Here is an 18,486-nt window from a genome sequence, read left to right as displayed (position 1 = left end):
AAGTTCTAATGCAAATTCAACACTGCAGCGGTTTCTCGACCCTTTGTTATTGCATGTTAAATCTCTAACTGAAATCTTAATTTATACTGATTTTGCCACTCAACAATAATAATTTGATATAATTTGTATGCACTTTAAAATGCATACTATGCAGGATTTTTACTCTTGCTATGGTCCTGTGTTTACAATCAAAGAAGTGTTCTCCTCCGCCCTCAGCCCCGCCCACTCACCTTCGTTAAGGAAAAGAAACACCCTTAAGTGCAGCGAGTGTAGCTAGCTGGACAGCTAAAGGTAACATTACTTACAGGTCCAACAGTAAACACAACAACTCCTTGACACTTTTCATCCTCTAGGTGAACTTCAGCTGTCACCATTGAGGAAAGGCAATTCCATGGAGTTGACTCTGGCTTAAAAACTCACCCTGTCACCTTGTCATTTAAATTTGCTGTACTTCTTCACCTCCACCATTGCAGTAGCTAGCTACAAACACTACGCTGAACTCTGATCTGTCCTACAGTCTCTGTAGCCACACCCACCCCTCCCCATACAGAAAGTAGTGTCATGCCCAGAAATGTCCTGAACACTTCTTAGAAGAAGAAATACAGGCAGAGGAGAATGAATTCTGCAAACGTGCGCAAAGACGGAGATTGCCAATCCATCATAGATGAATGAGCAGGTTACGTTATAATATTTTCAAGGTAAAAATCTTGCATAGTATGAGTTTATTTTTTATTCCCTCTCTTTCCATTCTCTACTCCCTTTTCATATCATTCTAGATTGTATATGCTTTATTTAGTTCTGTAATTCACAATAGTGCACGAATATAGGTTAATATTTGAAACTTGAAATGGCAGTTCCTTGAATACACTTAAATCCCTCTTATATTCATGTCCTCTCATTTAAAATGACGTAACGTATGTTACCATACGGATGTACTGTAAATAATTAGGTTCAATTGCACATGTGGAATGCTATGGGAATGATCAAGTAACATGCTTCCCATGGCTGAACTTACACTGTCTGGCATTTTAACTCTAGCCTGACAAGTTCCCAGGTTGAGGGAAACTGAGTCACATGATAACGGTCCTTTTAATATACGGATGTTGTCACACACAGAAATATTTACGGTGAACTATATTCCCTTATACAAAGTGTAGTAAATCTTTATATTTTAGTCATTGAGCATTCACAGTGCCCTCCAAAAGTATGAGAACAGTAGAGGGCATTTGCCATTTTTACTATATACTTAAACTATTTGGATTTAAGATCAAAAGATGAATATGAGACAAAATACAAACAATCAGCTTTTATTTCATGATATTTGCATGTTTATATGTTCTACTAATGTGCAGAAACAGCTATTTTTGTGTCGATTCAGTGGTACAAAAGGATGAGCTTAGAAGTAAATGGAAAAGGAATAAAGTCTAATATTTGGTGGTATAGCCCTGCATCAAGTCTCTGACCCATTGACATCACCAATCATTTGGTATCTTCTTTGGAAATGCTTTTCCAGGCCTTCATTGCAGCAGTAGATCTTTGTTTTTCTGCCTTTAGTCTCCTCTTCAGCACATGAAATTCATGCTTAATTAGATTTACATCAGTTGATTGACTTGACCAGTACAAATCTTTCTAATTTTTCCCTCTGATGAATGTTTTGGTTGCGTAGGCAGTTTGTTTGGGGGTCATTGTCTTGTTGCAGGATGAATTTCCGGCTAATGTACATATAAAAACTGTCTGTGCACTTCTGAATTCATTCTACTACTGCCACCCTCCATTACATCACCAATAAAGAAAAGTGATCCTGTTCCAGAAGCAGCCATACATGCCCAAGTCATGACACTACCTTTTCCATATTTTGCAGATGGGGGGGGGGGGGGTGCATTGGATCATGGGCTGTTCCTTCCCCCGCAGATTTGGCTTTCAGTTGTCTGTGTACAGTTTTGGACAGTTCTCAACTGTCCATAAAATGTTGTTCCAGAACTCTTATGGCTCATCTCTGTATTTTTTTAGTGAATTCTAATCTTGCAGTGTAGCCTCTATAATTCTGATCTCAAAGTCTTGTTTTCACCCCTGCTGTCTGGAAATGTCTGATGGTGATGTCACTAATCATTGAAGAAAAACACTAAAACTAATCGTTTTAGTGTTTTTCTTCATAGCTTTTAGGATTTGTCTGTCTTTACCTGTAGTTGACTTCCTTGGCCGACCTGTACGTTGTTTGTTTCTGAGTCCACCAGTGGTTTCTTTCTTTTTCAAGACTTTCCAAACAGGTGTACTTGATATGCCCAGTTTCTGTGCTATCCTTCATAATTAATTATTCTGTCCTCTCAGCTTATAGATTAGTTGTTTTTCAGCCATAGTGAGTCCTCTGGTCTTCACGGTGGTGTATGCCTCTGACTCTAAATGCAGTCTCCACTGATGATAAACAAAGGTTAAAACCAAGACGAGATACTCACTGCTCTTTTATAGGTGAACAATCCATGCAAATGGAGATGTCTTAACAACAGTTAACACATCTCAGTCATCCTTTAACTTACTTTTGGACAGCTGGAAATGGGGGGACAACATAAAAACTGCTGTATATAGCAAAAATAGCTCATTTCACTCTATCGTTCCTATACCTTTTGAGGGCACTGTATATATTCATCTTATCCATAGTGACTTACAATATAAATAAGCATACAGTAAGTGTATTCGCCTGATTTATATGAGAAATGGTGCCAGACCTGGCAAGCAACATTGACAATTGCAGTGAGTGTATATGCAACATCACTAAAGCACTAGTACGTCTTAGATATGCTAATCGAGAAAGTACTCGTGCTCCACAATGCATTACAAAATACAAGCACCTGCAAATTCTGAAATGGCAATTTAGGTCTACTTGGGGTGCAGGGGTGTGTCCTTCACGGTCTCTCATCATTTCCCACTCTGTAGCTTCTTGGTGCCCTTGATGAATCATCAGAATGCAGTACAGTGGACTATGTGCCTCCAGAGCCAGAGAAGGAGGAGGAGGAGGAGGAAGAACCAGAGCCGGAAGACCCCCAGGCCTGTTTCACAGAAGGTACAGATTCAGAGTCTCAGATGGATATATATTGTCCATTAGCCCACCTTGTCCCTTCTCCATTAACTGGCCTCAGTGGTTTTGGTGCATTAGGTCATAGAGATCAATGGGCCCGATGTGTCTGTGTGGGTGCTTTATGCAACAATACTGGGTGCTCTGGCACCTACTTTCTTGCCTTGTTCAGTCTTCTGGCTCTGGGGCAGTGTCTTTTACATGTGTGTCTATGTACTCTAAGTGAAAAGAACAAGAATGTTTGCTCACACCCAGTAAAAGAGTTTTGGGGGCAAACTGCACCCTTATAAGGGGGGCCAGTACAGTAATGAAATTAAAAGCATGAAATGAGGGGGGCTGCTGGATGGTTCATTCAGGTAAGGCACCATGCTGTGGTGCAAGGATGAGCCCCACGATCTTGGATGGATCCCAGAACCCAGGTAGCTTCATAGGGCAAGGCACAATTGGCAATTGCATCACCCATGGTATGAGAGGGTTCATTAGGTTAGGGGTCTGCATTCCATCGCTCTCTAGAGACCCCCGCTGGTCGATTGGGGGCCCGCAGACTGCATGTTAAAGCTGCACATTAAATCTCTTCCCTCATCTCCACTATATACGAGATTAGCTGTAATCTGCGATGTGAAAAGAAACACACTGGAACACCTGTCACAGGAGAACCATACGCTTTCCTTAATCAGCAGTGGGGTTCACAAATGAATGTGACTGTGGTTGCAGATAATTGTATGTTCTAAATTAGTATGGGCAATGGACATTGTCAGCCACACGTTGAGCACCAAATTTACAAAACAAATAAATCAGTAAACAAACGGAGGTGGAAAGTTCAGTCATCAGAAAGTAAAATGTGTTTTCACCCATGAACACAACCAGTTTATTTCACTAATTAATTCTACCACCTGGCTGAAGAATTGTGCTAATTGGAACAACTGGGAATAACTTTTACTTTCTGAACCTGGATTTTACGACTCTATAAGAAATCAAGACAGAAATATTGTAGAAAGCATGAAATGAGGAGTTGGACATGTTATCCCTTCAAGGTTGCATCAAACGTTGGCCTTTCCTGGACGTGGACATCACACAGGGCAAAGGGAAGAAATGGTGGAACCTTCGGAGAGCCTGTTTCACCATTGTGGAACACGACTACTTTGAGACCTTCATCATCTTCATGATTCTCCTGAGCAGCGGAGCCTTGGTATGTGTATCCAGTGATGCTTGTGTCCTGTAACATCAATTCAAGGAGTCAGTATTGTACAGGTACACTGCAGGTGGCGTGCAATTCTGCTGTTCTCCCCTGCCTCATGTAATTATATAACATTTGTTTGTTCTGGATAAAGGACTCCTAGGATAGATACCATTCATTTAAATACAAGTATTTGTTATATGTTTTTAGTTTCATTTTTTATGTTCATATTCTATTCTATACATTTTTCCCATTTATGTTTTGATAGGCCTTTGAAGACATATACATAGAACGCCGCAGAACCATAAAAATCATCCTGGAATATGCAGACAAAGTCTTCACCTACGTATTTGTTATTGAAATGCTCCTAAAATGGGTTGCTTATGGATTTAAGACATATTTTACTAATGCTTGGTGCTGGCTGGACTTCCTGATTGTAGATGTAAGTAGTATTCTTAGATTTATGAACTGATATGTTTAGGCTAAGCCAAAAAGAATATCATACTGTGCTGAACAAAACTTCTTTTAATTATGCTTGGACAACACAGTGAGGGATAGGGTCCTATTTCTACCTCAGCATTATTTTTTTACTCCTTCATCAATTTACTTACCCACCCACCCACACATTCTGCCAATCCTTAATTTGTTCTTTGTACAAAAATGTTACAAAAATGTTACAATTCTTTCACTCCTTTATTGGGGCGACATAGCTCAGGAGGTAAGACCGATTGTCTGGCAGTCGGAGGGTTGCCGGTTGCCCTGGGCATGTCGAAGTGTCCTTGAGCAAGGCACCTAACCCCCAACTGCTCTGGCGAATGAGAGGCATCAATTATAAAGCGCTTTGGATAAAAGCGCTATATAAATGCAGTCCATTCACCATTTACCATTTAAAATATACAAACTTGCAAGATTCCTTCAACCTTTCATTCTCAATGTAAAAAAATACAAAAATGTCTTCTGTCAGTTCCCTCCATTAATACTGTATATTGTGTGCCCAATATACATGGTTTTATTATATTAATTTAGCAGGACTTTAATCTTGTTTCAGGTTTCCTTGATCAGTTTGACAGCAAACCTAATGGGATATTCTGAGCTGGGACCCATCAAATCTCTGAGAACACTGAGGGCCTTGAGGCCCCTCAGAGCTCTGTCCAGATTCGAGGGGATGAGGGTAAGTCATCTTAACCCTTTCTCAGTAGTGAATAGGTATTGAAATGTTCCAGGGAAATGGAGGTAAAAGGCTAGGCCTATGGCACTGAAAGGGAGTGCACATGGAGTGCTCTGCATATTTTTTTATGATTATGCATGACTATTCATTGAAGCTTATAATATACACGTAGGGTATGCGAATGCAGAAAAAAAATGACCTGTGGTGGGAAGTCCAGTGAAGCACAACAAATGCAATATGTAATAATAATAATAATAATAATAATAATAATAATAATAATAACAATAATTCATTTTCATGCAATGTTCATTGTTCATTTTTTCCATGTAAAATATTTTTAGGCTTTGTCCATGAATCTTGTTTTTTTTGTTTGTAATCACCTCATAAGCTGAGGGGAAATTCTGACTGTACTCTGTACTTCTGTTGGGGTGGGCAGGTGGTGGTGAACGCACTGGTGGGGGCCATTCCCTCCATCTTCAATGTGCTGTTGGTGTGCCTCATCTTCTGGCTTATATTCAGCATCATGGGGGTTAACCTGTTTGCCGGGAAGTTTTATCGATGCATCAACACCACCAGCGAGGAGGTCTTCCCTGTTAGTGTGGTTAACAACAAGAGCGACTGCTTGGCCCTCATGCACACCAATGAGGTGCGCTGGGTGAACGTCAAGGTGAACTACGACAACGTGGGCCTGGGTTACCTCTCCTTACTGCAAGTGGTAAGTGTGAGTTTCCCTAGATGGCTCTCTTGGGTAAAAGCTCCCTCTGGAATATACACTACATTGCCAAATGCATGTGGACACCTGAACATCACATCCATAGGTACTAGTTGAACATCTCATTCCAAAACCATGGGCATAAATATGGAGTTGGACCCCCCCCCTCCCCCTCCCCCGCTGCTGTAACAACCTCCACTCTTCCACATTCCAATTCATCCCGGTCCTGTTATGTGAGCTTGTGTGGCCTACCGCATCGTGGCTGAGCTGTTGTTGCTCCTATACATATCCACTTCACAATAACAACACTTACAGTTGACTGGGGGCAGCTTTAGAAGTGCAAAAATTTGACAAACTGACTCGTTGAAAAGGTGGCATCCTATGACAGTGCCATGTTGAAAGTTACTGAGCTCTTCAGAATGACCCCTTCTGCTGCCAAAGTTTGTCAATGGAGACTGCATGGCTGTATGTCTGCAATCAATGTGGCTGAAATAGCCAAAATCACTGATTAGACGGGGTGTCCACAAACCTTTGGAAATTTAGTGTACCTGAATGAACTTATGGGCATCAGAACACTGAGTAGAAATTAAGCAAGAAAGTATTTTCCATCTCACTTAGCCACACATAATCTTGAAAGAAAAGCCCAAAATGATCATACTCCACCCACAAAACTCCAATTATTTGAGTTGAATTATAAAAAAAATGCAAAAACCATAAATATCAATGAAACTCTGTACATGTTCATGTCTTGCTTAATTTCCACATCAGAGTATTAGTAAGGTTAAGATTTTTTACAGGATTCTTTGTGTATCTCCATGCATGGCTTGCGTAAGATTTTTTCCTGTTTTTAGTTTTTTGATTTTATTCATTCATTTTTTGGAGTACTGCAGATACTTTACATGGATAGCCCTTGAATGTAGAATATCATATATTTCACAGAGATGAAAGTCATTGGCTTATAGTATTTACCTAATAAAGATGTAGTGATTTCAGAGAATCTCAAAGCTTTATTTTCTGATTATTCAGGCAACATTCAAAGGTTGGATGGACATTATGTATGCAGCTGTGGATTCACGTGAGGTAATTATTTGTCCACTGATATTACACATTAATCAGCAGTAGTAGTTGAAAAATAGATTGGAAGATGTGTCAAATTGTATGTAACCTTAACTAATCTGATGGTTGAATATATGTTGTATCATATTAAATTCATGTTTATCCACCCAGGTCGAGGATCAGCCTGATTATGAGATCAATCTCTACATGTACCTGTACTTTGTCATCTTCATCATTTTTGGGTCTTTCTTCACACTTAACCTTTTCATTGGTGTTATTATTGACAACTTCAATCAGCAAAAGAAAAAGATAAGTATACTTTCACTCATACCACCATAGCAACATTTTTATTTAGGTAAAACATTTAATAAATAATGCAAACTATAATAATATTTTGTCTGTAGCTTTGTAAGCCAAATAATTAAGGTTTAAGTTTAAGGCTTAAGTGTAAGGTTGCTTATAACATGTCTTTCAAAGGTCAAACGTGAGCATAAAAAATAATTATCTGTAACTGTTTACTTCGGAGGGAAAGACATCTTCATGACAGAGGAACAGAAGAAATACTACAATGCAATGAAGAAACTTGGCTCTAAGAAACCAGTGAAACCCATTCCAAGACCGTCGGTATGCAAACACACCCACAGGCACCACAGAATGATACTCTACACACTGGAATGACTGGGAGCAACAGTTCAACCTTTAGAAAACTCACATTCATAATTAACAGTGGACTCTGTCTAATTTAACTAATTTAATTTGTCCAGTTTATGTGATCTATTTGAGATTCATCAGGGTACATCTAAAGAATTCTTTAAATGGGTAAACTTTGGAATCCAAATGCATTTTCTTTGAACTTCCAGTTTTGTATTTGCAGCTGTTGCTCTGGTTGGCTCAGTAGGACTCATTACATTACATTACATTATAGGCATTTAGCAGACGCTCTTATCCAGAGCGACGTACAACAAGTGCATAGGTTTCATGATGTAGAGGCGCAAAAGAAACACTAGAGTGAAGTAAGGATCATAGTGCCAGAAGTGACCACATCGATCAGGACTCCAACCCTGTAGAGTAAGCTTGTTCAGCAAGCAAGAATCCTACCAAGTACAAACTAGCACTGGAATCACACCTAATCATACAAAAACAATCCTGCCAGATACACTAACATAATCAAATTATCCTAGCTAGGTACAGTGAGCTGAACTATAGGCTAGGGAGGGGTGGGGAGAGGTGCAGCCTGAAGAGATGAGTCTTCAGTCTGCGTTTGAAAGTGGTGAGATTCTCTGCTGTTCTGACCATCACGGGGAGGTCATTCCACCAGCGGGGGGCTAGGACAGACAGCAGACGGGAGCGGGAAGTGCAGACGCGAAGAGGGGGAGGTGCCAAGCGTCCAGAGGTGGCAGAACGGAGAGGTCTGGCTGGTGTGTAGGGTCTGATGATCCTCTGAATGTACCCTGGTGCTGACCCCTTAGCTGCCTGGTATGCAAGCACCAAGGTCTTAAATTTGATGCGAGCCATAACAGGCAGCCAGTGGAGGTCAGTGAGCAGGGGGGTGACATGGGAATGTCTGGGGAGGTTGTAGACCAGACGCGCTGCAGCATTCTGGATGAGCTGCAGGGGTCTGATGGCGGATGCTGGCAGACCAGCCAGTAGCGAGTTGCAGTAGTCCAAGCGGGACAGGACCATCGCTTGAACCAGGAGCTGGGTTGCGTAGGTGGTGAGGAAGGGGCGGATTCTCCGGATGTTATACAGGAAGAACCTGCACGTTCGACTCACCGCCGTGATGTTCTGGGAGAGGGACAGTCTGTTGTCCATCACCACTCCAAGGTTTTTGGCAGTGGGTGATGATGACACCACAGTGTCCCCTAGGGAAATAGAAAAGTCGAGAAGGTTAGAGGATGGAGCAGGGATGAAGATCATCTCCGTCTTGCCTGGGTTCAGCTTAAGATGGTGGTTATCCATCCAGCTCTGGATGTCCCTCAGGCAAGCAGAGATGCGAGCAGAGACCTGAGTGTCAGAGGACGGGAAGGAGAGAAAGAGTTGGGTGTCATCGGCATAACAATGATAGGACAACCCATGGGCAGAGATTACAGGACCAAGAGATTGGGTGTACAGGGAGAATAGGAGGGGACCAAGGACAGAGCCCTGGGGAACTCCTGTGGCAAGGGGGCTAGGTGCTGATACTGCACCAGCCCAGGTGACTTGGAAGGAGCGACCGGAGAGGTAGGACTCAATCCAGTCTAGTGCGGTGCCACAGATCCCCATAGCTGCCAGGGAGGACAGGAGGATGGGGTGGTTGACGGTGTCAAAGGCAGCAGAAAGGTCTAGGAGGATCAGGACAGATGAATGGGAGCATTGCTGATAAAGCATTTGCAAGTTTTAAGAACTCACTCATAGAACTCTGGCCAACTTAAACCCACCCTACCCTGGCAGCTCAAGTTTAGTTGTGGTACTAAAGTCCAGTTGTGGCCCACCACAGCAGACATATTGTAATCGTCAGCCAATGACAAGGCTGAAATCTGCAGTTTTATGGCCCAGCCTGAATTCATGCTGAATGCATTTACTGACAGAGCCACTCAGTGCCTCTACTGAAAAGCATTTTTAAATTTCTGAATTCCATTTAATACTTTCCTTTTGATACTCTAGACTTTACTCCAGTTTATGATGTTTCAATTGTAGTGAGTTTCATGATCTTAGTGCAAACTCAAAATGCAATGCAGAGTTGTGCAATATACTGTTCCAACAGACTTGCACTTGCCCTACACGTCTCTACCACTTGTCAGCTGTTTGACCCCGTCTTATAATCGTTCGAGGACATTATATGCGTGAAACCAGAATGTTAAAACTAGAACTAATTCAGTCAGTAGACTCCTGAATAATATGGAGAGGTCAGTCAACACTAATTGGAGCCCTGCCAGGCAGAACCTGGAAGAATTTTGTTTTTGTCGTTTGGTTCAGCTCAAACTGGAATGCAGTCATCTAGGAGACGCTCAGGGAAATATACCTTGAAATCCATAAAACCAATGCCTCATATTTCCAGGGAAGTGAATAATGACAGCAGGTTTTTTGTCCAATCAAAACCCTCAGAATTATTTAGGAAGACATGAACATCAAAGCATTGCTAGTTTTGTCAAGTTTTGACCAAGTGGGTTGCACTAAACAGTGCAGTGTAACTCGGAAGTGTTCGACTTTCCTGCTAAGAAGCTAATTTCATTCAGTATACTGCTGCAAGTAGAAATTTTATGCTATACAGTATGTCTGTGTATGGCTTTTCAGATGAAATTTGCATCTTGTTGTATTTGATTAGCAAAGCCCGAAGTATGATTGGTACAAAGTAATTATTAATATGTAATAATTAATGTTCTTTTTGAGTTGGAACATGTATATTTAGAACATGTATGATTTTTACAAATTGAAAAGTTAAATTCTTGCAGTTAAACAATTCAATTAATGACTAAGGCAAACATCATGAATTATAATCTGTATATAAACACATGGTGAAATAGCCTTCTGTGAAATACTGTTGAATGCTAGTTTTAATTTTTTAACTCTTTTAACTTCTATTTGTGTTTATTCTGTTTGTTTTTTCGCTCTTAATTGAAGAATGAAATCCAAGGAAAAGTGTATGACTTCATCACCCAACAGTTCTTTGACATCTTCATCATGGTGCTGATCTGCCTCAACATGGTGACCATGATGGTAGAAACAGATGACCAGAGTCCAGAGAAGGAGAATGTTCTCTACCTAATCAACTTGATATTCATTGTGGTTTTCACTGGAGAGTGTCTCCTGAAGATGTTTGCTCTAAGACAATATTTCTTCACCGTTGGATGGAATATTTTTGATTTTATTGTGGTCATCCTGTCAGTAGTGGGTGTGTACCAGCCTTTTTCTTCTAAGATTACATAAAACTTTTGCAAAAAGTAAAGATTATTGCAATTTGAAGTCAGGAATTGTGCATGTTACATCTTTGACAAATTTGAACAATTTGTAAAATGTAACAAGAAATCATAATGAAAAGCCAGATGAATATCTGAATGCAAGGCCTGCAGTTTATGTGGCTCTTTGTTTTTTTTTCTTTTCAGGTATCATGCTATCGGACATCATAGAGAAGTACTTTGTGTCACCCACCCTTTTCAGAGTCATCAGACTGGCTAGAATAGGTCGTGTCCTGCGTCTTATTCGGGGAGCCAAGGGTATCCGAACGCTGCTGTTTGCTTTAATGATGTCACTTCCTGCTCTCTTCAACATTGGTCTTCTCCTCTTTTTAATCATGTTCATTTTCTCCATATTTGGGATGTCCAACTTTGCATATGTCAAAAAACAGGCTGGGGTTGACGACATGTTCAATTTTGAGACGTTCGGCAATAGCATTATTTGCCTTTTTGAGATCACCACCTCTGCTGGTTGGGATGGGCTCCTGCTTCCCATGCTGAACAGTGGGCCACCAGACTGTGACCCTGATGTAGAGAATCCAGGGTCTGAAGTCAGAGGGAATTGTGGGAATCCTCTTATGGGCATCATATTCTTCTGCAGCTACATCATCATGTCCTTCCTTGTAGTGGTCAACATGTACATTGCCATCATCCTAGAGAATTTCAACGTGGCCCAAGAGGAGAGCGGGGATCTCCTCTGTGAGGATGACTTTGAGATGTTCTACGAGACTTGGGAGAAGTTTGATCCGGACGCAAGCCAGTTTATAAAGTATGAGCAAGTGTCAGACTTCTGTGATGCCTTGTTGAATCCTCTGAGGATTCCAAAACCAAACAAGCAAAAACTGATAGCCATGGACCTTCCGATGGTATCTGGGGACAGATTCCATTGTCTGGACATACTGGTTGCCCTCACAATGGAGGTTTTGGGTGACACGTTAGAGATGGTTGCCATGAAGGAGAGCATGGAGGCAAAGTTTATCATGAACAATCCCTCCAATTCATCTTTTGAGCCAATCACCACCACTCTGAGGCGCAAGGAGGAAGAGATGGCAGTTGTTGTGATTCAAAGGGCCTATCGTGGACATCTGATAAAGAGGTCCATCAAACAGGCCTCCTATATGCACCGCTCCAAGGCTGCTGTGAGGAAAGGGAATGATGACCCACCAGAAACAGAGGGATTGATTGCCAGAAAGATGAAAGCACTCTATGGAAGCCAGGCCCTTGATGATGACCCTGATTCTCCACGCTCCGTAGAACCCGGAGTAATGTGGCCTCCCCTTTCCACTGAGGAGCCGCAATTTGTGGTTCCTGTGGAAGTCACTAATGAGGTGGTCTTGCACTCAGCCCCTTCCCGTCACCCCTTAACATCAGAGAGCAACATCAGGGAGTCCATCGTATAACAGACAGCACTTGAGAAAGTTGTCCATTGGAAGATTGGCACTAGTTAAAGTGAGTTGTTAGGGAGAGAGACCGCAGTATCTTGGCAACACGGCTAACACCTCGCATGGCACTAATTGAAAGGGATTGCACTTAGCTGATAGATCACATACTTGGGAGTGTGATAAATACAGAAATTGGGTTTGTTGAAAGACAGGGCTATCTGCTGGAATTCTTTTTTTAAAGCCTTTGATCAACTTCGGCCTGGATTGGTAATTCAAAACCAGTCTGAGAGCAATAAACTGTGCCTGAAATGGTTTTTATTACCACTTAAGTCAATGATGATTTAATTTTATGAACAGAAATTATTTATCGTTTTTCTGGGTAAAAATTTTAAGAAAATGGTACCTTTATCAGAAGAACCCACATAGCATATATGGTAAGCTTTTAAGAAATAGGTCTACATACTGTACCAGTGAAGTATTATCTATAAACCTATCAAGGGCAAATACCTCCAGGTCCAAATGGCCAGAACAACAAAAGCACAACAAAAGTTCCATCACACCATCAGCAATACCCACTCCTCATTCCCATTATAAATAGCACCTTCTATCACCCAAACAAACAGAAACTTAAAAAACATTTCAAGGTTCATTTGCAACTTTGAATGAAAAAAGTACCAGGGGATGTAATTGTCAATTGTACAACTACAGCAGCATAGCCATATAACTTTTGGTGTTCTATTGTGAAATGAAGGGCTCATTTTGTTTGCCCAAATGTAAAATGAATCCCTGAACACTGCTCTCTACTTTTCATGCTGTATGAAACTCCAAAGCTAAAACCAGTCACTGTGAAGGTAATGCCCAATGTCACAACTGTCGTAGTGTTTTATTAATTAACAAATTGGTCAGTGCTAAAATCAGTAGAGGGTATCCTAACCTGTGCCGCATAATTGGCACTGCTGTTAGGATGTTCCTGCATTGGTGGCGTCCACTCATTTCATGGGGCATAGATATGTACATCAGAAATGTATGCCCCTATAGTCCAAGATGAACTTTTTAGACTGTAAGAAACATCATAGTCATTTTCAGTCCTTTTTGCTATCCCTGCCCTTTCAGGAAATTGCTTTCTTTGAAATTGAGATGGCTCCATTTCATTTCAATTCAATAAACTTTATTTATCCCTGAGGGCAAATTCATTGCTGGGCGTATTATCAATCAAAAACAAAAACAAACTGGACAGACGGGACAGTATGCATTCTAAGTATTTGAGCAGTATGCATTCTAACTAGAATGTCTGCAATAATTTGGAATTTGTACTGCTTAAACGTTAAAGAGATGTTTTGAAGAACTCTATTTTTGAACTTTTATGTGAAAAAGAAAACAATGAACTATGTGCCTTCTGTGAAGCCCACGAGAAACCACTGGGCTCTTGACTGATGAATTGTTATTTTGGTTAATTAACTCACACTTACTGTAACACCTCTCAATAAATGTAGTGTATATTTAGCAGAAAATCTACTGTAACCCATCCAGGAAAGCAGTTGTAGTTTGACTGTGTGTATACAAAAATACTACTTAAAATGCTGCTAATTGAGGTAAAATACTCATTTAAGTGAAAAGAGAATAATTGAAATGAAACAGCATGCTGTTTTATTAGGAAGTCAAGCACTATGGAATGATAGGTACCAGAAAAAGACTACAGTTTTTGGAGATTCCCAATACCGTATCCAGCTGAGGCACTTGCTTTTTGTACAACGATGCATCCTATCATCTAGATGAAATCCTGGTCATGCCATTCCCAGCTGTAACAGAAATTCCCATTGAGCCGTTGCATAATTGGCCATAGAGTCACTCAACGAGGCCAGATTTCAATATAAATTCCGCTACTAGCATAACCTAGCGGCAGATTACAATTTCAGTTAGCAGGATATTGCTCATCTCGGTGCTCAGTAGTGACTTCTCAGGTTGATCACATGCCTATGACCTGCCTGCCTCAGGTTTGCAGTCCTCTGTGATGCAGGTCAGCTGCATGCATATTGGAGGGTGCGCAATCCAATATGTACCCTCAAGAGGGCGATGCTGCTACAGGAAGTGTATGCAAATGTAATTGGCCAATCCAAATTGTGACAGAAAAGAAGCAAAAAAAAAAAGTAAATTTTCATATGGTCTTCATACGGAATATCACCAAGTGTGCAGATTAATAATGCACATGATCAATAAGCAATCAACAATTATTCACAATCTGCACAAAAACGTTAATCGTATGTGTATTTTACACAATGTGTCGTCGCCATGTCATTTGTACAGCAGTCTGATCAAATAAAAACATGATTATAATTTACTGTCAGTAATGTTAATGTTATAATAGTGTTATAACCTCCCGTGAATGCATTGGTCTGCATTATAAAAACAACGACTGCTTTACTGAGCTAGTGTCCAGTAAAATGGAAGACATGTCTGGCCTATTTTGTCTCAGCTTGCTTTGCAGTATCTAGAAATGGTTTTATGGAAGCAGTGAAAGTCCCCTGTGCCAGAAGCTGAAACGCAATGCGGAGCATTGCCGTATCAACACTTCTGGGTGTTTCTCAAAGCTTTGCTGTGCTATTTATATCACACATGTTCCTCTTCCTGCAGTTTGCTGCATTGTTGCCTAACACACACCCAGTCTTTAACACCTTTAACATAACATTTCTTTGCCTGATTTTTTTTTTCAGAAAAAAGGTCTGCTTTTAGCTTTGAGTTATTCATAAGCAATTTATCTTATGTTTATCACTTATCATAAGCAGTGAAGATTCTCCCCAGAGGTTTATTTGCCTTTGATCTATGTTCTTTTAGTGAAAGTCATGTATATTAAAAGTTGCCGCTTTTGTCAGTTGGTTTTTGTTTGTGCAGGAAAAATGACTGTTGAAGATATGTGTAATGTTTACATTTATGTTAGTGCAAAATGATTCGCCAGTTCAAGTCCTCCTCTTCTTTAGACAGCAGGTTTTTTTTTTGTTTATTTTTTTGGATATAGCCTAACAACAGACGTACACTAGTGTAAGAACTAAGTTCATTTTGTGTACTCTATGGATACCTGCTTGAACCCAATCAAGGTACATTTCAGAGCAGTTCATTCTTTACTTTTTATGGTTTTAAAATATTATTTCAGTTTTTCTGTTTGGCCCCGACAGTATTGTGGGTGATGAAGGATACTGTGGACATTTACAGAAGTTTATGGTGACCTGGTGGCTTCACAACATAGCCGGGACATGAGAATTTGACAGTTTTGTGGTTTAAAGCAAGAAATGAGTACTTGAAGCAGCTCTACAGCAATGTTATATCTTCAGAGGCTGTACATGTGTATATTACCTTTTTTATATATTATTTCTGATCTTTGTTTGAAACTATTTCTTATGATGCAACCTGAGAACACTGAAGTTAAGGGAAGAAATAGTCAGGCTTCCTATATTAACAGTACTATACACGGGAGAAGTGCCTCAAAGCAATAACAAATTGATAGCACTGAAAATGATTCCTGCTTGTGCAATTCCAACTTGCTAGAAAATATTTTTGAAAACATCTCCATGCCACTTTCACCAGCAATATTTAGACAACCCTGATCTATTGAAAATGCGGCTAGTTGTTGTGAAGCCGGATTTCAGCATGCCAGTTAAACTTCTCTCTTCAGTCTCTTAGCCTCTATCTGTTGCAGCTCCTTATCCTCATAAACAAGCAATGTAGCTGAACCTTTCTTCTGTTTCAATCGGACAAAATTTTAAATTTTAATATTAAGCAGTAGACATGCAAGAACACAGGCAAGAGCTTGCACAGCCTATGAACTGAGAAGGGACAAAGTACTGGCATGTATGGAAAAATAATTTTTTGATTATAATTGTGAATAAATTCTGTAAAATTCTAAAGCATGAAGTAGCTGTGCAAGCTGCTTTGTTGTTACTTGAACTGTGTTTCCTTGCTTTAAACCACAAACCCATGAAGGCCCCCCATACAACTCCTGAAATTAAACTATGCCTTTACACATATTGTTGAAAGCACTGTTCTATATGATGTCCTGAAGTTCTCCCTGGGAAAAATAAAGTTATTCAATTCTATTTTCTATGGCGTCTTCAAAGATAATAATTATGTGCCGTAATGTAGTGTCTGAGCTTGCTTTAAACATGTACTGATTTAAAGTTGTGTACATGTCTTACTTAAATGAGAAATGTCTTATTTTTAAAAAGAACAAAATGAGCACTTTTAACAGATTTTTCTGTACCAGACGTTGATAACTATTGAAGAAATTTGTCTCTCATATTTAAAGAGAAAAAAACTGGATGAGAGATCTATTGTAAGATGTCCAATTTTCAGCTGAAAACCACCACCTATAAAATGTAATCTTAACATCTTTCATTGCATTTTTGTTTCCTAATTTATGTATCTGAGGGAAATTATGAACCGTTCCAGTAGGTCCTAATTCAAATAAAAACAATGAAACCCCCTTCTAATGGTTTCTCTTTAGAAAAGATAACACACTGTTGCCTTTGCCAGCTTGCACTTTGTGGCAGCATGTAAATGATATAAATAATGCTAATGTTTACATTTCTAATGAACAGAGTCACTGTCCATATGCCATATGCATAGTATTAGTGTTGCCTGTACATACTTTTTGCGCAGTACTGGACGTTTTTTCTTTCATTTTTTAGATTCCTTTGTATTATCTATATGAATGCCTTTTATTAATGTAATATAACATTTTAAAATGTTGTTAGAATAAAATATTGTAAATGAGAAAACAAAGAAAGTATGCCTTTACTTCTGTTGTTATTCCACCTTGTACCACTACTGTGATCTAGTAAATTATATTAATATATAACATATATAATTGTGTTGGAGATATTTTAACACTTTAAAACCAGCGTGTTCCTGAATTTGTCGTGCTGTCTCTGTATATTCTCTGTTTAGGGCTTATTCTGCTTACTTCAGACTCGTAAGATTAAAAGGACACGCCATCTGCTGGAAGTCAGCAGGAGTCACATCTGGCACCCTGTCCAAATATATTCTGTTTCACACCAGCTATTTTTATCTCACCCAAGATGTCTTCAACCCCAGATAACAAGCAGCAATAACTTAAGAATTCAAGATCTGGTAAATACATTTGCCTAAACAGTCATTGTGTTTCCAGCTATTTATTCTAATAAAGCCTTTTTAAAATGACATTACACACGTGTTTTGTAGAACTAGTGAGTAATTAAACAGCCTTAATAGGAACATTATACACCATGAAGATCCAATTGTCACACTATCAATTTGGTGTCACCTCACTATGGCTTCACTGAGGCATTTCTTTTCCACTGGAAGGTGTTCATACACAGGACGTGGGAGGGTGATGTGTCTGAGGCACATTCAGATGCTTGTATGATGCCTCCCTAACTTGGTTGGTCAGGGAGGGTGTGAATCACAGATCCCATAGTTAGAACAGAAGAGGCACAAACATCAGCTTGTGTTCTGCTTGACCACAGGATTTATTCTTCGTTATACTTTTGTATGGGTCTACAGAGAACTGGCTTGGTTCCCTTGATGTGTGCTACTTATATGGACTGTTTTTAGTTTGTATGCCTGCTACTACTCACTGAGTTTCTTTCACCAACTCATAGTCCTCTTCAACAGCTGCAGGTGGTGCTTGCAAATCACTGGTCATTAAAGGTAGGCAGATGAGCTATGCCGTAGTCCTTTTGACTTGACAGCTGTTAATTTCTCAAAAAGTTCACAATGAAGTCAGAGTTCCACATCTACTGCATCTGCACCTGGCATATCTTTGTTGACCTCATCCTTGGAGGAGGATGCAAGCTAGAAGAGCACATCTGTACTGGCAGAGCTGGTCAGCAGATGAAGCTGTTGCTGGATTTCCCACCACAGTTCCCACAGAGCAGACATAACTGTATCACTGAAGACTGGTCTCTAGCACTTTGGTCCAGGCAATCAAGATCTCACAGTTCAGGGATGATTAGCTCCC

At 40.1% G+C, this 18,486-nt stretch overlaps 1 protein-coding gene across 2 annotated transcripts in view; it reads left to right on the top strand.

Moving 5' to 3' along the window:
• The window catches only part of scn4aa (sodium channel, voltage-gated, type IV, alpha, a), a 53,636-nt gene extending 39,352 nt beyond the window's left edge, over positions 1–14,284 (top strand). For both annotated transcript variants that reach the window (XM_035397725.1, XM_035397734.1), the window contains 10 exons: positions 2,932–3,058; positions 4,105–4,259; positions 4,516–4,689; positions 5,296–5,418; positions 5,852–6,130; positions 7,154–7,207; positions 7,355–7,492; positions 7,703–7,807; positions 10,784–11,054; positions 11,266–14,284. In XM_035397725.1, coding sequence (XP_035253616.1) covers positions 2,932–3,058; positions 4,105–4,259; positions 4,516–4,689; positions 5,296–5,418; positions 5,852–6,130; positions 7,154–7,207; positions 7,355–7,492; positions 7,703–7,807; positions 10,784–11,054; positions 11,266–12,515 — 2,676 coding nt within the window. In that variant the 3' untranslated portion in view covers positions 12,516–14,284. The remainder of the gene's footprint in view (positions 1–2,931; positions 3,059–4,104; positions 4,260–4,515; positions 4,690–5,295; positions 5,419–5,851; positions 6,131–7,153; positions 7,208–7,354; positions 7,493–7,702; positions 7,808–10,783; positions 11,055–11,265) is intronic.
• The last annotated feature ends 4,202 nt before the right edge of the window (positions 14,285–18,486 follow it).

The sequence above is a fragment of the Anguilla anguilla genome, chromosome 2 (assembly GCF_013347855.1).
Source record: "Anguilla anguilla isolate fAngAng1 chromosome 2, fAngAng1.pri, whole genome shotgun sequence".
In the NCBI taxonomy this organism is placed as follows: Eukaryota; Metazoa; Chordata; class Actinopteri; order Anguilliformes; family Anguillidae; genus Anguilla; species Anguilla anguilla.
Note: the sequence above shows the minus strand (reverse complement) of the source record. Positions and strands in the feature narration are given on the sequence as shown.